At 49.1% G+C, this 26,481-nt stretch overlaps 3 protein-coding genes across 6 annotated transcripts in view; 1 reads left to right on the top strand and 2 right to left on the bottom strand.

The window, feature by feature from the left end:
* The window catches only part of TSC2 (TSC complex subunit 2), a 35,637-nt gene extending 24,641 nt beyond the window's left edge, over positions 1 to 10,996 (bottom strand). The window contains exons 1-18 of one of the 4 annotated variants that reach the window (XM_061994106.1): positions 10,703 to 10,719; positions 10,235 to 10,261; positions 9,611 to 9,775; positions 8,648 to 8,734; positions 7,918 to 8,028; positions 6,934 to 7,078; positions 6,682 to 6,799; positions 6,150 to 6,198; positions 5,612 to 5,737; positions 5,196 to 5,269; positions 4,741 to 4,867; positions 3,949 to 4,092; positions 3,570 to 3,707; positions 3,257 to 3,360; positions 2,187 to 2,268; positions 1,148 to 1,303; positions 699 to 815; positions 160 to 282 (exon numbers count right to left, since the gene is read on the bottom strand). In XM_061994106.1, coding sequence (XP_061850090.1) covers positions 160 to 282; positions 699 to 815; positions 1,148 to 1,303; positions 2,187 to 2,268; positions 3,257 to 3,360; positions 3,570 to 3,707; positions 3,949 to 4,092; positions 4,741 to 4,867; positions 5,196 to 5,269; positions 5,612 to 5,737; positions 6,150 to 6,198; positions 6,682 to 6,799; positions 6,934 to 7,078; positions 7,918 to 8,028; positions 8,648 to 8,734; positions 9,611 to 9,748 — 1,839 coding nt within the window. In that variant the 5' untranslated portion in view covers positions 9,749 to 9,775; positions 10,235 to 10,261; positions 10,703 to 10,719. Of the gene's footprint in view, positions 1 to 159; positions 283 to 698; positions 816 to 1,147; positions 1,304 to 2,186; positions 2,269 to 3,256; positions 3,361 to 3,569; positions 3,708 to 3,948; positions 4,093 to 4,740; positions 4,868 to 5,195; positions 5,270 to 5,611; positions 5,738 to 6,149; positions 6,199 to 6,681; positions 6,800 to 6,933; positions 7,079 to 7,917; positions 8,029 to 8,647; positions 8,735 to 9,610; positions 9,776 to 10,234; positions 10,409 to 10,702; positions 10,720 to 10,961 lie in introns of those variants that run through there. The other 3 variants (XM_061994105.1, XM_061994109.1, XM_061994108.1) reach the window with 3 other exon arrangements.
* Positions 10,997 to 11,182: 186 nt separating this feature from the next.
* Positions 11,183 to 18,053, top strand: NTHL1 (nth like DNA glycosylase 1). Its single transcript, XM_061992124.1, has 6 exons — positions 11,183 to 11,276; positions 11,761 to 12,008; positions 14,012 to 14,182; positions 15,062 to 15,221; positions 16,773 to 16,878; positions 17,564 to 18,053. The coding sequence occupies exons 1-6, from the start codon at positions 11,210 to 11,212 to the stop codon at positions 17,685 to 17,687; spliced, it is 876 nt and encodes a 291-aa protein (XP_061848108.1). The 5' UTR covers positions 11,183 to 11,209; the 3' UTR covers positions 17,688 to 18,053.
* A 524-nt stretch (positions 18,054 to 18,577) lies between these two features.
* NHERF2 (NHERF family PDZ scaffold protein 2) overlaps positions 18,578 to 26,481 on the bottom strand; it is a 39,766-nt gene continuing 31,862 nt past the window's right edge. Inside the window, exons 5-7 of the mRNA XM_010209140.2 lie at positions 25,269 to 25,312; positions 24,713 to 24,775; positions 18,578 to 21,360 (exon numbers count right to left, since the gene is read on the bottom strand). Of these exons, the coding sequence (XP_010207442.2) occupies positions 21,202 to 21,360; positions 24,713 to 24,775; positions 25,269 to 25,312 (266 nt within the window). The 3' untranslated portion in view covers positions 18,578 to 21,201. The remainder of the gene's footprint in view (positions 21,361 to 24,712; positions 24,776 to 25,268; positions 25,313 to 26,481) is intronic.

Genomic DNA, 26,481 nt, shown 5'->3' with positions numbered 1-26,481 from the left:
CACTTTGGGTGTTACAGTACATATATGTACTCCTATTAGCCAAGAAACATTAAATTCTACTTCTAGCAAGCTCTAGAGTACACATTCCCCATTTGCCACCCAAGAGTTCCAAAGACAGCATGCAGTTCTCCACCTGAAAGTACAGGTCAGTGCCCATACCTGCAGCCTGATGCTGCTGGCCACAGCAAGGCTGTAGGCATACATGTAATGGCGTTGGACGTGGTGAATCAGCATCTCGTACACCTGCATGGCGTGGCTGGAGGGTAAACTGTACAGCTTTGTCTGCAGGGGAACACAAACACAAACCACTGACACTGTTCAGAAATGTGTAACTGCACTGAGAATTCATGGAAAAGACAGGAAAAAAAATTACTCCTGAAAGCAATATGAGCAGATGGCTCTGGACAGAACCTCTGCAAAGGTTACCAACCACTCCCTTCCTGCTAGTTTATGAACACATCTGCCCTGCACACGAGGAAATGTGCTCATATTCGGTGTGCAATGGAAATTAAGAGAATAAACCACATGGCAAACAGCCCTACAGTACCCAAAAGGAGAAGGAATGACTGAAACCAGAGTTAAAACATTAAGTACATAAAAGTTAGAATATTTAATAGTGGGAGAACAGTTATCTAAAAAGCCAAGTCCAGCAGAAGACTATTCTGAAGACAATGTGTTTGACGCACTGCAGCATTTACCTGAAGAATTATTAGGAGTCCAAGAACTGCTGTCTTGACATCCTCCAAAGAGGCTGAATACGACAGTAAGTCCCTTTCTTCCAGTTCAGAAGGAGATGAGAGAGAATGTGCAGCCACCTTTTAAAAAGAAAAGCAATACATGGTTTAAGTCAGCAATGTGCCTTTTCTTTATTTCCATCTCTTGGGAGGTCAGGAAAGACTACAGCAAGTCATCCTTGCTGGAAATTCTGCAAGTCCCATCAGGTAGCTTGGCTGCACATTGACAGGGTTTCTACAAGCTCCCTCTGCTCTGCACTTCAGACTTGTATCCTCCAAAACCCAGCAGTTTTGTAAGATGTTGCTGAGCCATGCAATTGGCAACAGTCACAGGTTAGTCTCCTCAGTGGCAGTAAGAGGATGTGGCAAAAGATGTGGTGATGCTACTGACAGCTGACCAACCTCTGCCTCACCTTTTCTATGATATCAAGCAAGCTGTTGAAGTGATGTGTGTTGCAGCCTTCAGCCAGGTCCACGAGTAGCTGAGTGGCCAGTTTTCGGACCTGATGGTCTTTATCCTCTGGAATGTGAGCCAGCTGAGAGATCACAACCAAGTTTATCAGCTCTTCCTACAAGAGGACAGACCTCAATAAACCTTGATATTTTGCTGTCAGTTTTTCAATCAGCATGTTAAAAGAGACAAATCATTACAAATGAAAGAACACTGATGCTCTGATATCAGGCTTGTTCCTCAACTAACAGTTTGGTTCATTGACCGTTCCTCTTCCATCCAATTACATATTTAGGTATGTCATCTCTACAAATATTTGGATCATGGAATTTGTATTCAGTGCTTTGGGTCTCATCTATGATACAGACTTGATAGCCCAGGCTCAAACAGACCGACGATAAGGGGTTTCTAGGGTTTGTTTTCTTGAGAGAGAGGGGAAACACGCAATGGCATCACATTTTGACAAATCCTGAAGGAATGTAAGAAGCACCCCTGATCCTCCATGTGCTCTGACTCTCTCTTAGGTACAAGCCAAGGAGGTGAAGGTATTCTCAGAGCTCTTCCATAACTCCTCTCTCAGATAGCTTCTATCTCAGACTGCAACTACACTGCAAGTACCAAGACGAGTCAATCTGCTCACACCACGTTATGTCCAGATCTCACCTTTTTAAAAAGCTTTTAAATAAACTCTGAACTTCTCACATTGGCTTTTTTTTCTCCCCTTAAACAGGGAAGCAAATAACACAATCAAGTACATCCTCAAAATACAAAAGCTCCCGCTGCAAACTGCACATACCTGTACCCAGCTAAGGACAATGAAAAGGTAAATCCTTCTACAAGCATCCTAAAGAAACGTCTGTTGTGTGCAACACTTAAAAGCACAGTTCTGTGCATTCCCAGGGGCAGAGACGTCAAAGCACACCACAAAATATGTCTCACCAATGCCTTTCCCACCCACTTAAGTTCTCACATGTGATCATCAGCAATACATAAGCACACACCTCATAGAACTGTCTGTTAATACTCAGGACAAAGGACAAGACATCCAGAACTTTAATACGAACAGCACTACGATTTTCATTCCTAAAATGAGAAGAGCAAATTCAAAGTGAATAAAATAAAGTTGCTGATATTTAAGGAAGGGGGGAGAGGAAAGGAGAAAAGGAAAGTAAAACTAAGAAACTTAGATTTAGAACAGTAACTGTTCGCAATCGGCTGCACCTTCAGTTAACGTTTCTACACAAGAGAACAATTGGCAACTGAAATCCCAGTTCAGCTTTTACTACCTCTGGGGATCTCTAACTACAGTTTGCCCATTTCCAATCCAAACTAAGAAGCACACATCAGAAGAACAAGTGCTCTGGTGAGCAAATTTCATAGAATCATAGAATGGTAAGGGTTGGAAGGGACCTTTAGAGATCATCTAGTCCAACCCCCCTGCAGAAGCAGGGTCACCTAGATCAGGTCGCATAGGAACATGTCCAGGTGGGTCTTGAAGACCTCCAAGGAAGGAGTCTCCACAACCCCTCTGGGCAGCCTGTGCCAGGGCTCCCCCACCCTCATGGTGAAATATTTTTTTCTTAAGTGGAAATTTAAAACCAAACATATGGCACCAAGGAATTGCTGCTCTTTGGCAGCATTTCACAGACGAGGCAGAGGTTTGTTATTGCTCTATGTTGATATTTTAAAGCACAAGAATACTTTTAGGACTACCAATTCAAAACCAGATAACTTTAATACTTGACAGCCATATGTGATCCTGATGCTTAACAGGAAAGTCTGGTTTGGTGTCAGAACTACAAAGTGCTGTGAAGTGGAACACACAGCTGCCTAAGTGAATTGGAATAGTATCATCCAATAAAAATAAAGAAAAACAAATAAAGAAGCATAAATAACTCAGTGCAAAGCTTTTCTTCTGTTAAACAAAATCATTTCACGGACCATGCCCTGGAACACTTCTTAGCAGTCACTTACTAACATTAGAACTTGAGGGAGCAGAATTAGCTAACACACAAAAAAGTGGAAGGAAACACTGGAAAGTGCCTTGTATTCACAAAGTATGATTTCATACCTGAAGAACCTCTCCATTAACAGCTGAAGGTTGTGAATCCAGCCATCTTTAGCAGGATGAATGGATTGAGCTCTGTATGTTATCAAGTTTAACACAGAAGATTCCTTTCAAGGAAAGATCAAGAATTTTCTTTTAGTGTATAAGCAAATACAATAAATCCATTCCCTCAACTCCTATCCCAAGAATAAGGCTCAGTAAGTCCCTGCTGTGGTTTTTCTGACCACTTGCCATTATAGGACTTGCGACCTTCAATTGTACTGAGTAATAAAATGGATTCAACTGGCAGCAAAGGAAGACAATAATAACATCTTACTGGTCTCTGATCGGCACATCTTTCCACCAGCTCAAAAAATCTCTCTTCAGATCCATGGAATTCATTCTGGTCACAGAGTTCTTCTACCGTAGTCAAAAGATCATGTACAATGGACTTCAGTTCTTGGCTCTCCAGACTCTGAAACGGAGATGAGAACATTTCTAAAAGACTTCAACCTTACCAGAAAGTGCTAACTTTTAAATACAAACAGAAAGCTCATCTGAGAAGCATGGTGCTGAGAATGGGGCTAAACTTTCACTCAGCTTCAAACTTCACCAGAGAGTACAAACAGGAGATTCATTTGCAAAAATACTTATGGCAAGGTCTTTTAGCGAGATTCTTTTGATTGAAAGTGTATCAAGACAGGCTCAACACTTACCTGCAGCTGTTGCAGCAATCTCTCCATGATGTCCAAAAGGATATCCCACGTTACAGCTTGCAGCTCCTTCCCATATTTCTTTATTAGACGTGTTATGGATAGAACTATCTCATAAGACACGACTGCATTGGGACATGTCATGGCCTGGAACACAAAGCATTCCAGTCAGTTAATGGCTCAAGAACAGTGATCAGAAATCTTCTTAAATTCAAATGGAAGTTGTCTTACTAATTAGGAACTTAGTCTGAAGGTCTGAGATAAATATGCTCCAGTCTATACACACAAAAAGAACCATTTTAAAAAGTGCAGTTACGCACTTCTGTGAACAGCTGTAGATCAGATGTTAAATCCAGTCTCACCTTAAAAAGCAGAAACGTGACTAGTCATTCCTGCTTGATTTACTTGGATAAGAAAATGTTAAGAGAGCTCTGGAGGCTGTCTCTGAAGACATCACTGTTCAATTTTTGTACCACACATTGGAAATGGTGAAAGTTTTTGCTTTGCTTTTATTTTTTAAGCTGAAGTACCCACAATGTAGGTATATGTGACAAAAAGAATTCAGACTTTGCTTTTCTGACCAACAAAGCTATCCCAGAAGGAGGCTGCAGTTTCAAACTTAAATCTGCTGCTGTTTTACTGTTTCCCCATGCTTCACCCCACACCCAATTGCTGCCTCTCGTCTTTCAGGCAGACAAAGATCTCTTTGGCGCAGCAGACCACATTTTTTGTTCTAAATTTGTACAGGTCCAGATGTTTACCTGATTAAAAAGTGGCTCCAGCACTCTCCCCTACCTTGAGGAATGAAGGCAGCACTGAAGTTGGGGAATTCTTGAGTGAATTGAGGCGATGGGCACCCCAGAGAGCCATCCCAACAAAGAACACAGCTCCTCTCAGCAGCGCTGCATCTGCCATGTAAGCTCTAAGGACAGATGGAAAGGAAGTCTCAGACCATGCTACAATTATTAACATACAGGAGTCAATAGGAATATACACTGTCACAACAGGAATTCCCAGCTGTTCTACATCAGAGCCTTGCACAGCAATTTACAAACATTAAAAGCAGAAAATCAGTACAACTTCAAACGAAGGAAAATCGAATTCAGAAAAGCCCAAAAATGGCCACTTCATCAGCAGCACTAGGAAGGAAATCAACTTCTAAGCAACAGAACCTTCAGTTTGCTCTGCTGGAGCCTGTGACTTCCTAGCTATCTCAGTGGGCTCACTACTGACAGCTACACCTGTTTTACCTGTCTTCCATGATCCTGCACATGTTGTAGATGGCACTGTGTCCCAAATGAGTTCCCAAAAGGTTACGCATAAGCTGCAAATTCAAAGAGAACAGTTAAATATCCCATTTCCAGAAGGCTCATTCACCTAAATGTGCAGTTAGCTGGCTTATGGTAGAGTAAATATGTCCAGCCTTTTACATGCCACAACAGAAGCCTGTCACATCAGCTGAGAGGGAACTATGGGCAAATTCCATGGATGTGACAGGATTTACACTAACGATGTGCTGCTCCCTTAACACATGAAGAAACTTTTAATTCACTCTTAAAACCAAACGGAAATGTGTGGCAGATGTGCACAGGCACATCTTACACTTCATCTATGAGGCCCAAACAGTGAACTCATTAAAAACCAAAAACCACAAGAAAGTTCTGACCTTCCAGCACGGCTCACAGAGCTCCTTCACATTGATGGTACGGCACAAAGTGATGATAAATACTGGCAGGTTCTCTGATGGCAGACAGTTATAGCAAACAACTGCATCTAAGACTTGCAAAGAAATCTTTGGAAAAGCAAAAAGAAAAGAGTAAAAATTATTAAAAAAAAAAAAAAGAGTAAAGCAGGTCAAATCCTAACCTGGCAGACCAGGAAATCTTCTGGAAGTCAAAAGGGATACAGATGTGTCCTGCTTTTTTTCTTTTTATAAATCATTGCAAGACCAAAAGTAATTCATAAAAGCACTGTTTTAAAATCTATTTTGCTTATCAAATTTATCAGTGCTCTCATTGTTTTACAAAAAAAAAAGGAGTATTTGTGTTCAAAATCCAATGGCTTAGAAATATTTCCTAACACTGTATTAGTTCTCTTGTAAACTGAGAATAGAGAGCCTGACGATCTGATTCTGTCTGTAAAAGTTACAGTTTCAACGACTTTCATAGAACACTGAAGTACTAAGAGAGACTCAAAATACTGACCTCTATGTCCACAAATGATGAAGTCTGAATGCACAAGAGGCATATCTTGCTGTTAGGAAAGAATATTTAATTATAAATGTTTGTTTAATATGATCTTAGGCAAATCACAAATAGACACAGCAGACAAGAAAACCGGCATGTTATTTTACTCATCATCCCCAATTACTGTGGCATAGGGGATAACATTCTTAGAGGCAATGATCACTACAATCTGTTTTATAGAGCAGCATTTAAACACATCTGAGTATGCCTACATTCATTCAACATCAGAGACCTTTTGTGAGACTAAGCAATGCAGTCAGGTCCACCACATGAAACGGGGAAAGCAGATGCAGTTAAACTAACACCAATCTGAACACTACAAGAAGCAAAAAATGAAACATGTCAGAAATGCCAGGTATGATCTGGAATGAAGCAGACCTAGATTCGATAAAAAAGATTCTACTTATCTGTATATTGACCTGCACATTTCTCCTGAAATCTACCAAGAAGCAGTATGTAGGAGTTAAAGAAAAAACCCAAAACAACTTACTGCACCATGTCAGCTACATAGTCTTCCAGGTAGCAGCTATTGAATTTCACCAGGTTCACTAAAACCAGAAGGAACTCAGAAGATAAACCAACGTCCATCCACTGTAGTACAAAGTCAGCTAGAAAAGGAAAATAAATGGTTACAATATGCTTTCTACCCAGAAATGTTATCACTGCCTTTTCCTCATATCACTGGATGCCCATCCTTTGACCTATTCCCACCAAACTGAAGAGGGGCGGCGACAACACTCACCCAACTCTTCTTCTAAATAGGTGATGTACCGTCCATTCTCTGTTAGAGCCTTGAATACTTCCAGCCGTTCATGCAAGTCTTCATTGGAGGGATAGTCCCTAATAACCTTAAAAAAATGTGCTCTGAGGATTCCTAATCTCTCACCCTTAAAAAGAAAAGAGCAAGGGAGGGAAATACCAGTGTCAGTAATGAAAAAAGAGAGTTAAGGACAGGACCTTGTCAAGGTCTGTAACAGTAATCTTCATGCCTGAAATCATTTTATTTTCCTACAAGCTATGAAGTCTCCTCAAAATAACTCCCAACTTCTACTGGCTAATGAGAATGGCTCAAGTCTTCTCAACCTGTTCTATCAGCACTCAGGGCTAGAGGCATTTTGTCCAGCAACTAACTCACAGACAGCATCCAACACACAAAATAATCCACGGAAACTGCAACTGACAGCACTGCCAGCAGAGCATTTAAACAAAAAAACCCAAGTCAACAAACCAGAATCAATGCATATTTCTTTCATAAGCATCTACACCTATATTGTCAGAATCTTGACAACTAGAACTTTGTTCAAGAACTTTGTTCTGACATAGTCTTATATTTGTATAGCACATTATGGAATCTGAAGAATTCATAGAGTGCTTAACTTGGCCAGGCTAGAAAAATATCTGATATGGAACTTCTTGCATACTTGACATGCTGAAACATCAAAACAAGCTGCAGACTAGGACTAATAGGTCTGGGCAAAGACTATATAAAATTTGCTGTACTATGCTGAACTTAGCCCAAAGTATTTCCTCTTTTTAAAGAAAAGTTCTGCTATGAGGTCAAACCAAGACTTAAACTGAAATGCTTCCTCCTCCCATTTACTAGGCACAACCGAAATAAAAAACATAGAAAGCTGTAGAAAAGAGCCACCCAACATATTTCACGTTCGTGTCCTGCACCAATCCTTGTTTAAGTGTAGTGTCTCTTCTACAGTTTGTTAGTTTTCACCTGTCCTTGAACGATGGACTTCAGTAGATGAAGAACAGCATGTCTGGCTTCGACAGGGCGCTCTGGCTGCAGCATATCAGCCACCACTTTCCATATGGCTTCCACTGCATGCTGAAAACAAACACAGGAGACAGGCAGTAGCAGGAAAGTCAAGCTTCTTCTGGGATCTTTATGTCACTCATTAATTATGGCAAACTAACAAACATGATCTAAAGAGATGTCATGTCCCCAGTTCTCTTTTCTGCAGGACACTCTCACCTGCCACACGAGAGACATCAAATCCCATCCCAAGTCCCAACTTGCACTCTAGTAACCAATGTTCTTCACTCACATGCTGACTTCAGTGTGAATATTTGTGCAAGAACCTTCACCTAAATACAAGGTGAGTTTAAATCCAATTTGAGGTTGCTTGTTAACAGGACAAAAGGAGATAGTGAACACTTCTTCTACAGGATTAACATCTCCTTTCAACTATCCTGAACAGCCCTGAAGATTTGCAGCATCCTCTTCCACTCAGTTCAGGAAGCCTCTCTGCTTCGCCCCATGTGCTCCACAGTGAGTAGGCTGGACAAGACTTAACTTCCCTGGCACAGGTTTGGATGGCACAAATAGCTACTGGGATGATCAATTTTAAAAGACGGTCTGAACTACAAGATCCTCTTACAAGAGGTTAAGAGCTGCTGCTTAAATTGTCCTCCTTGCAATATTCACTGAACACTCTCAAACTTACCTCTTCAATTTTTTTTGTTTTTGCCACTTCACAGATTTGACTAATTGCTCGTATCCTATTACTCAACCCACATTCTATGCTCAGTTCCTGGAAAGAAATGCAGAAATAAGGTAACAGTTAATCTTACTAGAAACACCCATTTCTCAAAGGGGATCATGAACCATTGAAAAATAAATTACACATTTGTCCAAAATGATCTAATCATTAGTCATCACTGGAGCTTTTCAGGAATTTCTCCATAAACTTTTTTCCATTACCAAATGATTTGTCAAAACTAGAACTTTCACCAAACTAGAGCCAGGGAGCTTTTCACATCCAGGACAGAACATCTCACTTTCTTCAGAAAAATTGGTAACTCTCTGGCTGTGGTGCTCATCCAGTTTGCGGGAGAAGGGCAGACAAAGAAGGGATGTTGAGTCTGGCTCCACAGCCTCCCAGCAGGTATGAGCTTGGCTGCATCGGCACAGCCAGGGAGAGATCCTGAGCTCCTTCTCCCTTTTACATGTTTTCCTCCCCATGTGCCAACTATTCTGCACACACACAGACTTGCTCTACTGATCTGTGGAATCAATTCATTTGTCTAATATTCACAAAACCATAAGGTTTTCAGAAAATAGAAACGATTTCCAGCTTATGCTAACTGCCACCATGTAAACTTCATCGAGCTCAGACTGTTAAAAAAGAGCAACATGTTTGGAGGAAACACCCTGTAACCTGACATAAGACAACAGCATCCTATCAAACATCTCAAAAGTATTCAAATACTGAATAAGTAAAATGCTGTAACTTCAAAATAGGTGAGTTTTACATCCATTTCATTAGAGAATGAATTGAGGGATAAGGTAAAAAAACCCATAGTTGGAGACAAAATGAACAGCAAAACAGAACAGAGAATAAGCAAGGCCTCCTTCTGATCCACCCAGCTCAGGTAAGCCCCACCTTTACTATGGCCAGTTCTCACACCTTGAGTATTTCTGCTGTGATGATAAACTCTGTTTGCTTGCCCTCCGACGACTTTGAACTTCCCCGGGACGTTCCCAGCCCCAGGAGATTCCTGAACTTCTCCTTCAATCCAGAATCCTTGCTCTGAGGCTTTGCCATTGCTGACAAGCAAGAGGCGCTGAGCCCCTGCAAATACAAACCAGGGTTTCTGTTAAGGGAGGTCCATGGGGAACTTTTCAGCAGGAAAACACGAGTAACAGCTGCCACAACAGCAGACAGCTCTGGTGTCTCAGCAAGAGACAGAAGCCAAATGCTGAGGATGAAACAGCGAGGAGGCCGTGTGCATGAGGAGCCCATGCTGCTCGTGCCTTCACCTTGCTCCTTCCTCGCATCCTGTGGCTACCTAGGGAACGGGAAGCTCTGGGCTACCATTTTCTGGGAGCTCTGGATGCCCAGCACCACCACAGCCCATACAGAGCAACCACCATTTAAAAACTGCTGAGCTACTTTTTGAAGTATAAAAACACACACACAGAAACACACTTTTTGGCAGCTGAGAGTTGCAGTACTTGTTCCCAGTCCAAAACTAATGGACAAGCACACAACTAAAGTAGATGTGGCAAGTAGCTAGATGTAAGGACTTACAAATCAGAGTGTTCGGACATCCAAATGCTGCCATGGCAAGGAGAGAGGAGAAGCAAGAACAAGGACACTCACTACAGCAGGCACATCGACAGCAACACCCTCCAGAAACCGTCTGCCCAGCCAGCCCTGACCCACAGCCCCTCTGGAACCCCTGTGCCCGGCTCAGCACAGGACACCTGCTCTTACATTGTGGTGCAGCCCCAGCACCCCCACCACGGCACACGCTCCCACCCAAACCTGGCAGCCCACTTGCAATGCCCTAAGCCCCCACGGACACATCACAGCCTGGGCACAGGCCACATCAATCACTGGTGCTCCCCAGGGACATGCCAAGAGCCCGTCCCAGCATCCCAGGGGACAACATGGCCCAGGGGACACGCCAAGGCCCCCGGCCCACCACCCCCGGGGTCACACCGCAGCCCCCAGAACAGCCCAGTGCGGTGTCTCGCTGTTCCCCCGGTACCACACCGCCGCCTGTCCCCGGGACACGCCACAACTCCTCACGGACACCCCACGGGGGACGCGCCACAGGCCTCGTCGCACCCCGCGACTGCCGGACAGCCGGGGGCCAGCCCGCAGCGGGGGCGGCCGGCGGCCCCGCACACCCCCCGGGGCACGCCGAGGCCCCGCCTCCCCCTAGGCCCGGCCAGGCCTCCGCGCACCGCGGTCCCGCAGCACCCCCAGCCCGGGCAACGGGCCAGCCGCTCGCCTTCCTCTCTTCACTCACCCGCCGACCCCCGGCGCGCCCCGGCCCCGCGCCCCTCGCCCCGCTCAGCTCCGCGCCGCCCCCCGCGCCGCGCCCCGCCCCCGCGGAAGTCCCGCCGCTTCCGGCCGCGCGCTGCCGCGGGGCACGGCGGGGAGCGGGCGCGGCGGGAACGGGCACGGCGGGGAGCGGGCGCGGCGGGGAGCGGGCGCGGCGGGAACGGGCACGGCGGGAACGGGCACGGCGGGGAGCGGCTGCCCGCGGCCGCCGCCATGTGCGCGGCTCTGTCGGCCGGCCGGGGGCGGGCGGCGGCCCGGCGGCTCGGCGGCGCGGCCGGAGGTACGGGGACCGGGAGCGATCCGTGCTTCCCGGGCCTGCGGGTGGCCCCGGCCCGGCGGTGGCACGGGAAGGAGGGCCCAGCTCGGGGGGGGCACAGGGCCTTGGCGTGTCCCCGCGGAGCCCGGCGTGCGGCGGCCGTCCCGCCGAGAGCACTAGGCGACGGCCTGGGGATGCAGCTTGTCCTTCAGCAGCCTCCTGGGTGTGTGGTGCACGCGTGTCCCCGTAGCGTGACGTGCGTGTCCAGCCGTTGCCACCTGTTTCCCAGGTCCTTCCCAGCCTTTCCTCACCCCGCGGCCGGCTGTGGTTAGGGCTGGATGGATGTGAGGTATTGCTGCTGAGCTGGGACTATGGGGAAGATGAGTTCAGCCCTTGTCAGGGTCCACAGGGTGTTCGGTGGCACATACGGACAACGCTGGGTGTGGTGGTAGACAGAGCCTTCTGTCCCCGGCCTCAGGCCTGAAAAGCTGTGTCCCGTCCCTTGCAGCGAGCCAGGCGTGCAGCACAGCCGGCATCCCAAGGCGCAGCAGGAGGAGGAGGAACGTGGCCATCGCCTACGAAACTGGGCAGGGGGACGGTGCCGAGCAGGGGCCGCCCGAGCCCCAGCGACCACATTGGGAGCCAAGGGACTGGCGGCAGCAGCTGGAGCGGATCCGGGAGATGAGGAGGAACAGAGATGCTCCCGTCGATGAGATGGGAGTGGAGAAGTGTTACGACAGCAGTGCACCTCCCCAGGTAACACCACCCCGCTTCACTGCTCCAGCAGGCAGGCACACAAACATACAGCCCCACTTCTGCATCCCTCTGGCCTCCTCCCCGCTCCTGTTGCCCCCAGGTGCATCCTATTTTGGAAGTCTCCAGAAGAGAAAAATAAGTGCAGGATGTATCAAAACTCCAGGCTGGGATTGGTCCCACAAGAGGTTACCGCAGAAGTGTAGATGTGAGAGAAACTCTTTGTCCTACAGCAGGAGAGTCAGCTGCTGCTTCTCTGGTCCCAGGCTTGATGGCTTGAGACAACTCCAGGGTGTTTTCTGAGATGTTCTCTGCTCGGATTCAGCCCATGCTGAGCATTGGAGACCAACTAGCAAACAGCTGTGAAAGGCCCTTCTCCTCCTCTGCCAGAAGGGTTAGCAGGCTGTACCAAGAGGAGGAGCTGAGACAAAAATAGGGTTGCTTTGGACATGAGAGTGAAAACCCTGCAAGTGTATTGTGGCAATGCCATGTTCTGGGGCAGGCTGGCAGGGCAGGAAGGCTTATCCTTTCTTAAAAGTCCCTGTAGGAATCCAAGGAAAGTATCCAGCAAGATGGTTCTGTAATATGGTGGAAAAAGAGTATGGAGAAAGGGCAAGGGGAGCTGAAAGAACCCATTCCAAGCTGCTTTATGCTCCAGAGAAACATACAAGCATAGGTTGACTTCCCTCTTGCAGCTTGCTTTTAAGGGGATGCTGTTGGAAGGGAAGGGCCATGCTGGGATGGCACTGTGCTCCCCTAGCCTGAGAACACAATGAAAGGCCCCAGGTGAGCCCTCCCTCTGAGCAGCAGTACAAAGCTGAGCTGGGTGAGCCCCAGGGCTACACTCATCATGCACAGCGCAGGCTTCAGTGCAGCAGCGGGAGCCTCGTGCTCCACAGAGACCTGCCAGGCTCTGAGGGAGGGTCTCGAAGACACAGCTGCACAGCTTCAGCACGTGTGATGCTGTCCTTATTGGTTGGCCTTGTGCCTTGGCTTGGATCCCTGGGGACAGCTGTGAGCTTTGACCCCTGCTTGAGACAGCGTCACACGCTCTGCAGCCATGTGGGCTGGCACCAAGTGCAGCTGTGGGTCATGGGGGCTACAGCACATGATACGGAAATAGCTTTTCTTCCCTAGGGAAGCAGGGTTGTTGCTTCCAAGAAAAAGGGGGTGTTGTAACCCTCAGCACTTGCCAGCACTCGTCAGACAACATCCCTGCACTCAGAGATTACCCTACATCCACACACTGACTTGGTGCACCTGGAGTTTTGTCAAGTTTGTTTGTAACAGAGCTGGAGGAAGGATTGTATCCCACGTTATCCTGGGTCAGTCCAGGTTAGTTGCATCATCCTCCTCATTCCCCTGGGGGCAGAATCACATCTGGGGAAGAATCAATCGGAAAATAGGAGGTGTATGGTCTGAGGGAGGTGAATGATCTGAGCTAAACCCTGCATGACATCATCAGAGCAACTTCTGGGTTTTGTGCTTCATTACCCAGTCTCTGTCCTCCCAGTTCTTTAGATTTGGTTTTGGAAGGAGCTCACTGGAGCCAGGTACCCAGCTCCTACTGAAGCCTAGGGAGGAAGGATTTTCAAAAGCTGCTTTAGAGCAGCACTTGCATGAAAAAATCATTGGACATTCATACTTTTCTGTCCTATGAGATCTCCTGAGAATCTCATCATCAGGAAAGGCTTGTTTGGCCCTTTCTGGCTAAGCACTGGTGTCTTTGGAAGTGAGATCCCAGCAGAGAGTACCTGCTCTCTCCCCTTTTACACACATTGACTGCTTAGACCAAAGGTGTTTCTTTTCTCCCTTTATTGTGTGGTAGAATTTAAAGGTTATAGTTTATTCCTCTGCAGCCTTCCAGTCTCTGGCAGATGGCTGAACTAGACCAGGTCCATATTATGCACTGGACTGAGGAAAGTGCTGGGTGTGAGAACCAAGCCCCAGAGGCGGCTGGATCCTGTTGGAGATCTTGGGGTGTCTCACTGTCACCTTTTCCCCAGGTCATGCGCTACCAGGTGCTGCTGTCGCTGATGCTGTCCAGCCAGACCAAGGACCAGGTGACATCAGCTGCCATGCTGCGCCTGAGGCAGCGTGGCCTCACAGTCGACAGTGTCTTGCAGATGGACGATGCGACGCTGGGGCAGATCATTTACCCTGTAGGATTCTGGAGGGTGAGCGCGGGATCGCGGCAGCACCTGACGTACACACAGAGGAACCGCCTCGGCAGGATGAGGGCAGGAGGCGGGCCCAGCCCTGCTCCCACTCAGCCTGTGTGCTGGAGCTTTCCCCTGCAGCCAAGCTGAAGGCTGTATGTTATGCCAGCTGTAGCAATTTGTATTCACAGCAAGGTGGTTTGCTGCAGTGCCTGGAGTGTGCAGGGGAGGTTAGAGCTAATCAGGTCTCAGCATTTTGCTTTCAAGGAGAAATCAAAGACCTCTGTCTTCCCTGTGCAAACTCCACTGTGTGGCCTCACAGGCTGCACATGCTCAGGAATGGTTTGTTTTCTGAGCTGCTTGTCACTCTTTGTAGAATCATTACAGTTAGAAAAGACCTTTAAGATCAAGTCCAAACACTAACCTCACTCTGCCAGGCCCACCACTAACACACGTCCCTCAGTACCTCAGCCATGCACCTTCTAAATATCTCCAGGGATGATGATTCCACCACCTTCCTGGGCAGCCTGTTCCAACACCTAACAACCCTCTCAGTTAAAAAGTTCTTCCTAATGTCCAATCAAAACCGTCCCTGGCACAAGTTGAGGCCATTTCCTCTTGTCCCGTCATTCATCACTGGAGAGCAGAGATTGACCCCCACCTCACTACAACTCCCTTTCAGGCAGTTGTAGTGAGTGATCATGTCTCCCCTCAAGCCTCCTCTTCCCCAGCTCCCTCAGCCACTCCTCATCAAACTTGTGCTCCAGACCCTTCAGCAGCTTCATTGCCCATCTCTGGACATGCTCAAGCACCAGAGTGTCCTTCTTGTATCTTGTCCTTCCTTACCCTGTATTAGACAGCGACTTGGATTCTCTGCCTTTTCCCTTGGTTTTGCAGAACAAAGTGAAGTACATAAAGCAGACGACAGCCATCCTGAAGCAGAAATATGGGGGTGATATACCAAGAACTGTGGAGGAGCTGGTGCAGCTTCCAGGAGTTGGGCCCAAAATGGCTCACTTGGCCATGAACATTGCCTGGGACAGCGTGTCTGGGATAGGTAGGTTGGACTGTGTTTTCCCCATTCCTCCTGCCTTATCTGTTCGCTAGGCAGAGGGCAAGCCCTGCAGCAAGCCCTGCCTGCCCTGAGCCTGGTAGTATCAGGGACAGTGTTGCCTAATTGTGTAAGCATGTGCTAGCAGAATAATGCTTTGAAATCCCTTTGGTGTGAAGTGAAAGAGAGGTGGAGGTAGTTCTGTGATTTCAGGATTGTTGCAGGAGAGTCAGAGGTTCTTTTTTCCAGGGTTGTGTCTGTTTAAACGAATCTCATTTGGGATTGCTGTTTGGCAAACTGTGAGAGGGCAGAAGCAGGGCTGAGTCAAAATTACCATTTGAAATTGAGTAATTTGTGATGGGTGATAGAAAGAAATGCTGTCAGACAACCTGTGGCTACAGGATTTCTGACCTGCTTTAGTTCCTATGGCTGAGTAATATGTAGGTGGTCACGGGCACCTTTGCTTGCCGTATTTATCAAACAGAGAGCGTAGGACAGCGTGTGGCTGTGCCCTGTGGAGCAGTGTGTTTCAGCACTGATGGGCTGGCAGGGGGTCAGTGCTGGAGATGGCCCAGGGCAGGTTTCTGCTGCCCACTGCTTGCCTGGGAGCGTGGCTGGCAGCGGTGCCGCCGGCAGATGGGGCTGGACCATCGGCTGCAGGGTCCCGGCGGGCTGCCTGGCCTGTGGGACCCTGGGGACAGATTAATATTCCAAGTGTATTTCCTGCTTCAGAAGAGGAGCCCTGGGAAAGCCAGGAGCGGTGCCACCCAATGAGGGGCTGCCCTGTGGGGAGCAGGCAGGCCAGGGCCAGCCCCACGGGTGACCTTCAGCTGTCTAAATGTGGCTCCTTGCGCTCGTTTCCACAGCGTTTGGGGTCTGTTGTTCTCTCCCTGCTGTGGGGGAGGGAAGTCCATAGGGAGCCAAACTAGCCAACTGTTTTCCAAATAATTGTGTGCTCAGTTTTGATTTAAGAGGCAAGACTGAGTCTTCCTGTTTACAGCAGTTTCCTGGGTTTTGCCCAATTAGCCATAGAGACAGGTTTATCGCCACTGATCTAACAATAATATACTTTGCATTCAGAGCTTTTTAGCTCAAAGCACTTTATAAACATTGGTTTAAGCCTCACAAACCCTCTTGTGTTGGTAGGTATTATGAAATGTGTTTTCCATCTGGGTAAACTAAGGGGCAGAGATTGCAACTTGCGTAACAACAGCTGAAACACAGGGAGGAAGAGAAGCTGGGACAGGCTGCCCTGTGCCTGCTAGATCAGAGCACCAGAACCTTCAAAGGAAGGCTGGGTCGGATCGTGTGAGCGTGTCTCTAGCTGTGAGTGGGATATCCATCCTGTCTTGCTTTTGGCTCTGGGCCTAGGCAGAAAGCAGCACATTTGGCCTGCCAGTGAGCCACCCCTTCTGTTTCAGCTGCCTGTTCCTGCCAGCCTACGAAGGAGCCTGTGCAAGGGCTGTATCTGGTATGCTGTGACAGGCAGCTTTTGGCTGTGCTCTCTCCATTCAGGTCTGTCTGCCCTCACCTAAACTCTGGGCTCTCCCTTCCTAGCTGTGGACACCCATGTGCACAGGATCACTAACAGGCTGAAGTGGGTGAAGAAGGAGACCAGATACCCCGAGGAAACTCGGGTAGCGCTGGAGGACTGGCTGCCCAGGTGAGGCCCGAGACCCCAGCCTCCCTCCTCCAAACCTGGCCCCTCCAAGAGCCACGTCTGCACACAGTCCTGCTTACAGCACTTAATCATTAATTGCACTTTGGGTCCATATTCTTTAGAAAGGACTAGTCTGCAAGTGTTTCTCCTCTTCCAGAGAGCTGCAGCAGCAGCATCTCAGCTACCTCGTTGTTTCCTGGCTATCAGTCAGATGTCGCGATCACTGATAGTGCAGCCAGGTACCTGGCGGTCTTGATGTCTGATTATTGCCATGACAAGTCTGCCATGACCCAAGCCAGGTGCTTTTCTACACAGGACCTTGCTGAGCCTAATGGGTACAGTAGTATCAGACCATGGTTGTATTTTGGCCTTCATTGATGCTCAGTCTTCAGTATCGAATGCCAGCTGACAGGTACTCGGTGCCAGATCTGGAGATGTAACACACCTTACCAGAAGAATGACCAAGGCACTTTGTGTGTCTGTCCTCTGCTCCCTACCCTAGTTCAGAGGGAGCAGGAAAGGTTGGGAGGGCTGTTCTTAGCAGGATGCTTGGGACCCGCCTCCATGTGCCTTGGGAAGCCAAGAGGAACAGGCAGTAGGCGAAAGGGATCCCTTCAACAGCACGGGGCGTTCTTGAGCCCCTCGGAGCATCTGTACCAGAAAGCTGATGTTTTTCCTCTCACTGCAGGGACCTCTGGAGAGAGATAAACTGGCTCTTGGTGGGCTTTGGCCAGCAGACCTGCCTGCCTGTGAATCCTCGCTGCAATGAGTGCCTCAATCAAGACATTTGCCCCGCTGCTAAGAGACGCTGAGGGATCATCCGCTCTTTGTGGAGCAACAAAGCTGCTGCAGCTCAGCCGCAGCCTGGAGCTGAGCCCCAGTAAAGCTGTGCTCTGCACGGGGCTGGCTGTGTGACTGCAGGGAAACGGGAGACCGCTGCAGCCAGCTCAGCATCTCTGGGGAGGGAGCAGCCGCTGGCAAGGACTGAGCTCTCGAGAGGAAAAAGGGTCTTTCAAAGTGCAGCAGTCCTGCTGCGTCAGTGCTGAAGGCTCCAGCCCCTGGGTGAATGCCTGAGCATGCCCCGGCTGAGCAGCCGGGGAGCGATGCTTTGTCCTGGGGAACTTGCTGCTGCTTGTAAATACACATTTAATAAAGGTGGTGGGAGTTCTTTTTTTCTACCCGTGATGTTTGCTGGCATGTCTGCACCGCAGGGCAGGGGGAGGGTGACCTCAGCAGAGCCTGAGACCATAGCAACCAGCCTTGCCGTCCGAGAGCAGGCAGCACACAACCTGCCAAGCCCCAGCAGCAAGTGCCAGGGCTGCTGCAGAGGAGGGACAACTGAAGCCTTCAGGAGCCAGGATCAGAGGAGGCCACTGCCTGGACAGGTGACCTGTGGGTCCTGGTGGTGAGCAGAGCCAGGGTAATGCTGAGCAGGAGTCAGGGCGCTTGGTGCTGTGTGTGCCAGCACGGGTTCCTGTGGCCATGGGAGCCAGGCTGCTGTGTGCCTCAGAAGGGACAGCACCACCATCTGTGTTCAGTTCTTCAAAGAAAGGACAGTGCTGACTTCATTGTAGAGCTTCAAAGGAATAATTTCAGTCACTCTTCAAACAGGCAAGGGAGGAAGCAAAGTTTATAATGTGCTAAAGAAGGCTGTAATTCCACCCTGAAGTTCCCTACCAAACATGAGGAATGAGCAAATAAGTTCTTGGTACGTGGGAAAATGAAGTTTATTACTGACATTACCTTGTACATTATGTTTTTACAATGCAGCTGACAGCCTTATACTGTATTGATTTTTTTCCCCCAAGTTAAATGTACAGGAACTGAATAGTTACTACTGAGCTACAAGATGTCAGAAACACGATAAGTGCTTTAACCAGGAGCGGTTTCCATGGACTAAGCAGAGATTAAGATTTTAAAATCTTATCAGTACAGCTTTGCACACCTGATTTTCTTTTGATCTGCATTCAAAACTAGATGTTCTCCTTTCCCCCCCTGCCCCCCTCGAGTACAACAGCCCAGCCTTGTGTGAGGAATGCAGTATTTACAGACAGGGCTGTGCTCTGCGACATGCATCGGAGCGCGCGACGCCGAGGTCGGTGCGGTGGGGAATGCTCTGCCCCACGCAAGCTGGGGCACTGCCCGGGCTCTGGAAGCAACGTGCATACCGTGAAAAAGAAGGGCTCCTTCGAAAGGTTACTCATTTACAGAAGCAAATATTTTGAGGGCTAAAAAGAGAGCAGGTAATTGTCTTTGAAGTGGGACAGGGAAGAGATGTCTCGTTAATGGCAGAGGCCTGGAGGGGAGGCAAACCGCTCTGCATCCCGAGCTGTCATCCCGCTGCCAGTCTCCTCGCTGATATCCACACACCCACACTGGTTCCTCTCCAGTCATTATTTTAGACCTGTTCAGCCCATCAGCATTCCTACAAGGTAACTTTCATACAAGAGAACTCCTCTCCACCCCTGAGGCTTTCCATGCTCTCCTGCCAGCTGGCTAACAGCCCTGGGCATCAGCAGCTTGCCACACTGAAGCCAAAGGCCCCATCCCTGCAGTGATCTGCTGCCGTGATCTCCCAGTACATGAGAGCAGTACATGTTGTAAGGCACCTTTAGCTCAATCAAACCCCTCACAGGGCCGTTATGATACCTGCAGCACACTGACTAACCTGGAGGCTGGAGGCTTCTAACACAGCAGGGCTGGAGAAACACAGCACAGACCAGAGCCCTGTGTTTAACATGGCCATTGCTGTCTAAGTGATCGCTGCCACTTGCTTTTACCTGCAGAAAAGCGTTTTTGTACTCGCCTGTCCTGCTGTGCCTGGTCCCTTCCCATGCTGCCATGGCATTTGAGCTGAAATAGTGGACAGCTGCCATGGCTTTGCTCAGGGAGCTGAGGGAGGGGGGCCAGTCCCATCACAGCTGGGCCCCCGCCCTGGTAAAACACCTCTGCAACCTCTCGAGAGTATTGTAGTTCTGCTTAGTCACCTACCCTCAATTGCAGCCAAAGGCAAGTAATAAAGAGCTTAAATGGGCTTAATTTGTAATGCTTTAAAGATACATTTCTTGAGGCTCTGATACCAAGAGCTGGCTGTTTTCAAAGGAGGCCACAGAAAGCCACAGCAACTGTGCACTCCACAACGCCGCTGTCTGCTTCATAGCCAGCCCCATGGAGACACCACAGCTCCGGAGAACACCCTCGAGAGTGAGGTGGGACAGACTCAATGATGCTCACGGGCCGAAGGCATCACGTACCAGCCCAGGAGTAGCAACCCATGCGGGACCCAGACCCTGCTCCAGGACCCAGCACCTAGGCATGGCCAGGACTGAGCCCCACTTCCCTGGTGCCAAGCCTGCAGCTACAGCCAGACCCTCACCTTCCTCCCTGGATGCAGATGCCTGGCTGTGCTCATGTTACAGTCCAAAAAGGTTTTTCGTAGCATCTGATGGCTCTTGTCTTCTTGCAAAGCTCCAGGAGCCAGGCTGGCAGCACCACTCCTCTCACCGTGGGGCAGGTGCTGGCCCTGCTCCCAGCCTTCTCCTGACATTTAGTGTTGTGCCAGCAGCTACAAGTGGTGAGGCCTGGGGCATTGAGGCTGCTGGGTTTGCGGTTTGGTTTTAAAAAGAAAGAGCTGCTGGGGATGAAAAAGAGGCTTTTACTGCCAGGGCAGAATTTGCTGGTGAGGAGGGAGGTTCACAAACTAGCTGGAAATACATGGGACTTCATTAAAAAAAAACCAAAACAACAAAATAAACTCTTTTTTGTTTCAATAGCAAAGCCAACACGAGCGATTTACAGCCACTGTCCATTTTCCCATCATGTGGGTAGCTAACGCTGCAGACGGGGTGCTGGGGAGGGTGTTCCAGGTACACCCACCCTGCAGACCCCCACCACGGCAGAGGGGCAATAGAGCATCCCACGGGGCTCAGTCTGGGACACTCATACAACCAAAACAATCAGCCCAAATATTTTAAACAGTAACAGAAGCCTAAATGATGCGGGTAAGAAACGAGTTACAACTCTTCCAGTCCTTTCTCACAGGAACAGGGGACGGCAGGGCAGCCAGAGCCAGGCTGGAGAGCAAGCAAGAAAATGAGCTTTGGTCACGTTGGTCTTATAAAGAATCGCTGGTGAGTAACAATAATAATAATAACAATAAAAAAATCTTTAAAAAAGGACTTTAAAATATGCCTTGTAAAAGCAACCAGTGAAGAGCAGAGCACAAAGCATCTCACGTGGACTCTGAAGGACAGGGCGTAGGCACCTCAGAAACGTCCGAGCTGGGGCAGGGGCAGGAGAGCGGCGGACGGCAGCCACCAGCCAGGCTCAGAAATTGCTGAAAATCTCTCGCTTCTTGTTCCAGTCCATCTGCGGGGCCCTCTTCTTCACCCGCTTGGCCCGCACCTTCTCCTTGGCCTCGGCAGCCGTCGGGCTCAGGTTCAGCCCGCTCTCCTCAAACGGGTCTTTCTTCTCCATGTCTCCATCCTGCACGGAGAAGGGAGAAAAGATGTCAGTAAGCCCACGGCCACAGTGAGCGCGGCCACGATGTCCTGCAGCGTTTCACCCCACATAGCCCCAGAAGAGGCCTTTCCTCCAGTGTGCATGGCAGCAAACGTTCAGGGGTTGGGGGTTTGGGAGCAGAAGGTCAATGTCCCTGCCCTGTGCCCTGTCTGTGGTTTTGCTGGCAGCAGCAGCAGCATCCATGTGGCCAAAGAGTCAGTTACTACGTTTCGGTTTGTGGAGCTTCTTTCTCCACCTGAAGAATGTGCTGGAAGTGGCACTGCCACCTGGAAGTGGAAAAGGAGAAGATTGGTGTGTGAGGGAGCACAGCAGTGCCCACCTGGGTGCCCAGCTGGCCCTGACCAGCATGGCCACCATCAGATGCCAGCTGAAGCAGTATTTGCTTCAGGAACTGTGTTAAAAACAGCATCTGACTAGAAGTGCTTTCACGATAAGAAAATTAACTTTCCTCTCTAAACAGCACTGCCACTGTGCCCTCGGGCCGGGAACCCCAGGTGCCTGCCCACTAACCCTGGCCCTCACGTTCCTACAGTAGGGGAAGGACGGCCACCACATCCTCAGGGTATCACAGAACTAGTGTCCTGGCCAAAATGCTTTTCCTCCATCACTTCCCTGCTGAGGACAGACCCAGCACCAGGCCTCTGAGCCCCCGAAACCCCACAGGTGGAAAGCATCATCCCTGTGGGGACTTGGCTCACAGGATCTGCTTTCAGCAGGCAGCACGCTCTGTAGTAGACACGATTTACAGGTGTGATCCTTCACTGATCACACCTGCAGCGGGGCTTTGCCAGTGCCCAGCCTTGGTGCCAGATAGGGAGGAGGTGCCCAGGAGCTTGGCTCAGGGAGGAGCAGCCGCAGTCCAGAGCTGCACGGCCACACTGTGAGCACCACACTTGTGTCAACAGCCTTCATTGTTAAGGAAACATTCTAAAGCTCACCTACCCACACTGCTGCCCTACCACGCTAGTGACACTGCAAAGCTGTGGTTTCTAAAGGGTGCGTGTCAGGAGGATGGGGTGACACTTTGGTTATGTAGTGACCAGGACAGGACTGGGGGTAATGGACACAAGCTGGAACACAAAAAGATACACTTAAATACAAGTGAAAAACTTCTTTGCTGTTCGTGTGAGGGAGCTCTGGCACAGGTTGCCCAGGGAGGGTGTGGAGTCTCCTCTGGAGGTTTCCAAACCCGCTTGGACACATTCCTGTGTGACTTGATGGAGGTGAACCTGCTTTAGCAGGGAGCTGGACTGGATGATCTCTAGTGGTCCCTTCCAACCCCCATCATTCTGTGATTTCACAAGCCCTGCTGATAAACACAGACAGGACCTTCCACCAGCACTCCAAGTTAATGGCAACAGCTTTGCTCTGGTTTCACAAATGTTAACTGAACCTGGCGGTGGCTTGAATGAGCGTATCAGGCCGTGAGCTGGGCAGCAGAGCTGCCAGCAAAGCCCCCGCCATCCCCCGGGGACTCTGCTTTCTAGTGAAGAGGTGGGACATCAATTCCTTAAATAGCCCAACGGTGACTCCATGGGAGGAAGCACTGCGCTCAGAACTGGGACACAGCCTGCTTTTCCAAAGGCAGCAGCCATTGGACCAGGACATGTGTTATTTAATACTCAGAAATAAATGGAGATGGCAGCCTGCAGGCGTTTGGCCACAGCTCTGGGCCGCAGCTGGTGTTCAAGGTGCTCAGAGGAGGCTGTGTGAGCACATGCTGCCATCACCCTATTGATCACAGCCGGTTCAGGGCAGGGGATGGCACAAGCACTGAGAACCAGCAAAGATAGCAAGATCAGTAGGGCTACCAAGATGAGGAGGCTGGAACAACTCTCTCACAAGGAAAGGCTGCGAAACTTGAGGCTGTTCAGCCTGGAGAAGGCTGAGAGGGGCCCTTATCAATGCTGACAGATACCCAAAGGGCAGATGTCAAGAGGATGGGGACAGACTTTTTTCAGTGTTGCCCAGTGACAGGACAAGGGGTAACGGGCACAAGCTGGAATACAAAAAGCTTCACTTGAACACAAGGAAAAACTTCTTTGCTGTTCAGATGAGGGAACCCTGGCACAGGCTGCCCAGGGAGGGTGTGGAGTCTCCTTCTCTGAATGTTTCCAAATCCGCCTGGACACTTTCCTGTGTGACCTGATGGAGGTAAACCTGCTTTAGCAGGGGGTTGGACTGGATGATCTCTAGAGGTCCCTTCCAACCCCCACCATTGTTGAATTCTCTAAGCACCTGCATGGAGGCATTCCTCTATTTTTAGCACAGTCTTATGATGAAGATACATTTTTGAGCACTTTAGAAATCTCCTGTTCATTACTTTAAGAGAAGAAAAAACTGATAAATTAATAACACTAAGGGAATACCAGTCTATGCCTTGTGTTTACTTTTGGTGGCTCACTGCACAGCCAAGTCTGCTTTTGCTGCAGTGTTCACCCTGGCCCCACAACAGCATCACCCCCAGCCCTTACAGGTCACCAAATCCATGCTCCTCACAGCTTGAGCAGCTCCTTTAAACTCTGTGATAAACTCACTGTACTACAATCTCAAAGCAATTGGGCTTTTTAAAATTTCAGCCTGCCTTGTTCCTGTTATTAGCAGTGCTCAAACCTCACAGCTCCTCTCCTCCTGCCCTGCTGGCTCCTCAGCCCCCTCCGGCCCTTGGAGCGCCATATAATTACACTTAAGATCCAAAACTCTTGTAGACATCTTTTCATCTTATATCTCCTTTCAAACTATTTGGGCAGGAGTCACTGCCCAGTGAAGCACCAACTGACTTGCTGCCATCACCCCTTGATGTTCCCCTCTGTTGGGTTTGGGGCAGTGCCACCTCCTCCCCGAGGTCACGACGCCCAAAAGGACAAGCACACCAAGTCCTCCCAGAGCCAGGACGGAGCACACAGCCACACCCCTTAATATGGGAACACCCTTAATACCTCTGCCATGGTAGAGACCACGCAACCCCTGTGAGCTTTTCTGACCCCCAGATAGAAAAGAAAACCTCTATGACAGCAACTTGTGCTGCTACAGCACCCAGCACCCTTGATCCAGCCGTTGACCAGCAACCTGATGGCATTACAGTCATCTATCCCAGCAACACAGTTCCAACCTCTGCACTGGGACTGGTGGCTGCTGACAGCTCACGGCTCCATTTCATGCACCTCTACAGTGCAAGGGATGAGAGACAACTCTGAACCCAAGTCTGTGAGGCAAAGCTGACAATGCACCAAAAAGTATCATTACCCAGTAGCATGAGGCAGGTATGTACCTACAGAAGTATGTAAAAGAGAGAGGGACTAGTTGGGGGTTTTACCTCTGATTCCTTCCCAGGACTCTGAAGGTCACTGTGAGATGAAGATGTGGATCCTCCATTCAGCTAGTGGAAATTAAAACATTAGTCCAGTTTGCAGAAAGACAGGATGAAACACACACAAAAAAAAGGGCTAGGCAGAAAAATGCTCCAGCCCAGATGCCAGGCAGAGCAGGGTTCCTGTCCTGCCAGCACTGAGCAGCCGCTTGCCTCCTCCCTCTGTCACTGGGGATGGGGACTAAACAGGGCTGAAAGTAGCCTTCTTCATCCCTTAAATAAAAGCTGCAGCAGGAAGCAATTAAAACCAGCCATCAGTAGTTAAGCTGAGCTAAATGATCCTCAAGGACATTATGAGCATCCCTCTCTGCTCTGCGGGCTGGCAGGTCATCCCAAAAGGCTCTCACAGGTGGGAGATAAGGAAAACTGGCCCACTGGAGGCCTGGCCTCTCACCCCTGATCCCTCCTCACTGGTCTAACACATTCTCCTAAACTGAGCTAATCCAGGATGCTGCCCAGTGCTTCCAGCCATCAGGGCATCCTGGAGCAGGCAAGTACTCACCTGAGTCTGTGCGGACCCGTTTGTCAGGGGCTGAGGTACCACACCTGCAGAGCACAAGGAGAACACACAGTAAATGCCCTGGACGGGGACCACGGGCTCCGGGTCACAGGCAGACACCTCTCTGCATCGCCCAGCCAGCCCAGACTGCCTGCTCCCCAGCCCCCAAACTAGCTCCAACACCCCAAGTGTGCTTTGTCCCTTCGTCCTGTGTTGCCTCTGAGACCTGCTCTTCTGGGATCCCAGCCTGTCCACCCCTCCATGCTCTTCTGGGATCAAATTCTTTCCAGCTCCTCTGACTTCACTTGATTTCACCCTGCTTTCACCAGAAGAAACCACCTCCCAGGAACAGGACCAAATCACTTCTTTCTATAAGCACTAACTTCAGCACGCTCCCTTTTTTTTTTTTGACTGAAGTTTTGGGTTTTTTTTCCCAGAAGCTGTTTAATCAGAAATCTTTAAAACTAGTTATGTTGTTGGGATCCTGGAGTATCCCATAATACTGCATGTTGGGCTCATGATTTTACAAGGGCCTGTAGTGACAGGACAAGTGGAGATGGCTCCTAATCTAAAGAGGAGAGATTTGGTGAGATATCAGGAAGAAGCTCTTCCCTGTGAGGGTGGTGAGGCCCTGCCACAGGTTGCCCAGAGAGGTTGTGGTTGCTGCATCCCTTGGAGTATTCAAGGACAGTTTGGAGGTGGCTTGGAGCAACCTGGGCTAGCAGAAGGTGTCGCTGCCCATGGCTGAGGGATAGAATAAGATGAGCTTTAAGGTCCCCTCCAAACAAACCATCCTGGGACTCTATGATAAGCTCTGAGCAATGGGAATCTGAAGTCAGCTCATAGCAGAAATGATGCTAAAGACTCCAGTATCATAAGAAGCTAAAAGATAACGTTATTTAAATGAGAAGCAAGCTTGAGATCAAAGTCAATACTAAAGTGGAACTGGATTTAAAACCAAAAAAAAGGTAATTTCAAAATGTGGCATGTCTGGAAACATCTTTGTATTTCCTTAATCCCAAAAGGTGCATAGCTCTGAAAAAGCCTTCATTGGCTAAAACACTGACGTGCTCGGGATCAGCTGTAAGACTTTGAAATTGGCAGCTTGAGGCCAAAGGGGGTTTGACTAAAGAGTGCCATTATTATTATTTCCTCTTTTCCTACAAACAACAGAATTTACCAGAGTACTTTGTTACCAACACCAGATCCAATTGTC

The sequence above is a fragment of the Colius striatus genome, chromosome 3 (genome assembly GCF_028858725.1).
Source record: "Colius striatus isolate bColStr4 chromosome 3, bColStr4.1.hap1, whole genome shotgun sequence".
Lineage (NCBI taxonomy): Eukaryota > Metazoa > Chordata > Aves > Coliiformes > Coliidae > Colius > Colius striatus.
This window is presented reverse-complemented; position numbering and strand designations above follow the sequence as displayed.

Bases quoted from the DNA above. Each gene is read 5' to 3' on its own strand.
- NTHL1 (XM_061992124.1), top strand. From the start codon at position 11,210: ATGTGCGCGGCTCTGTCGGCCGGCCGGGGGCGGGCGGCGGCCCGGCGG. The intron at 11,277-11,760 runs GTACGGGGACCG...CGTCCCTTGCAG, and splicing joins GCTCGGCGGCGCGGCCGGAG to CGAGCCAGGCGTGCAGCACA. The intron at 16,879-17,563 runs GTGAGGCCCGAG...CTCTCACTGCAG, and splicing joins CTGGAGGACTGGCTGCCCAG to GGACCTCTGGAGAGAGATAA.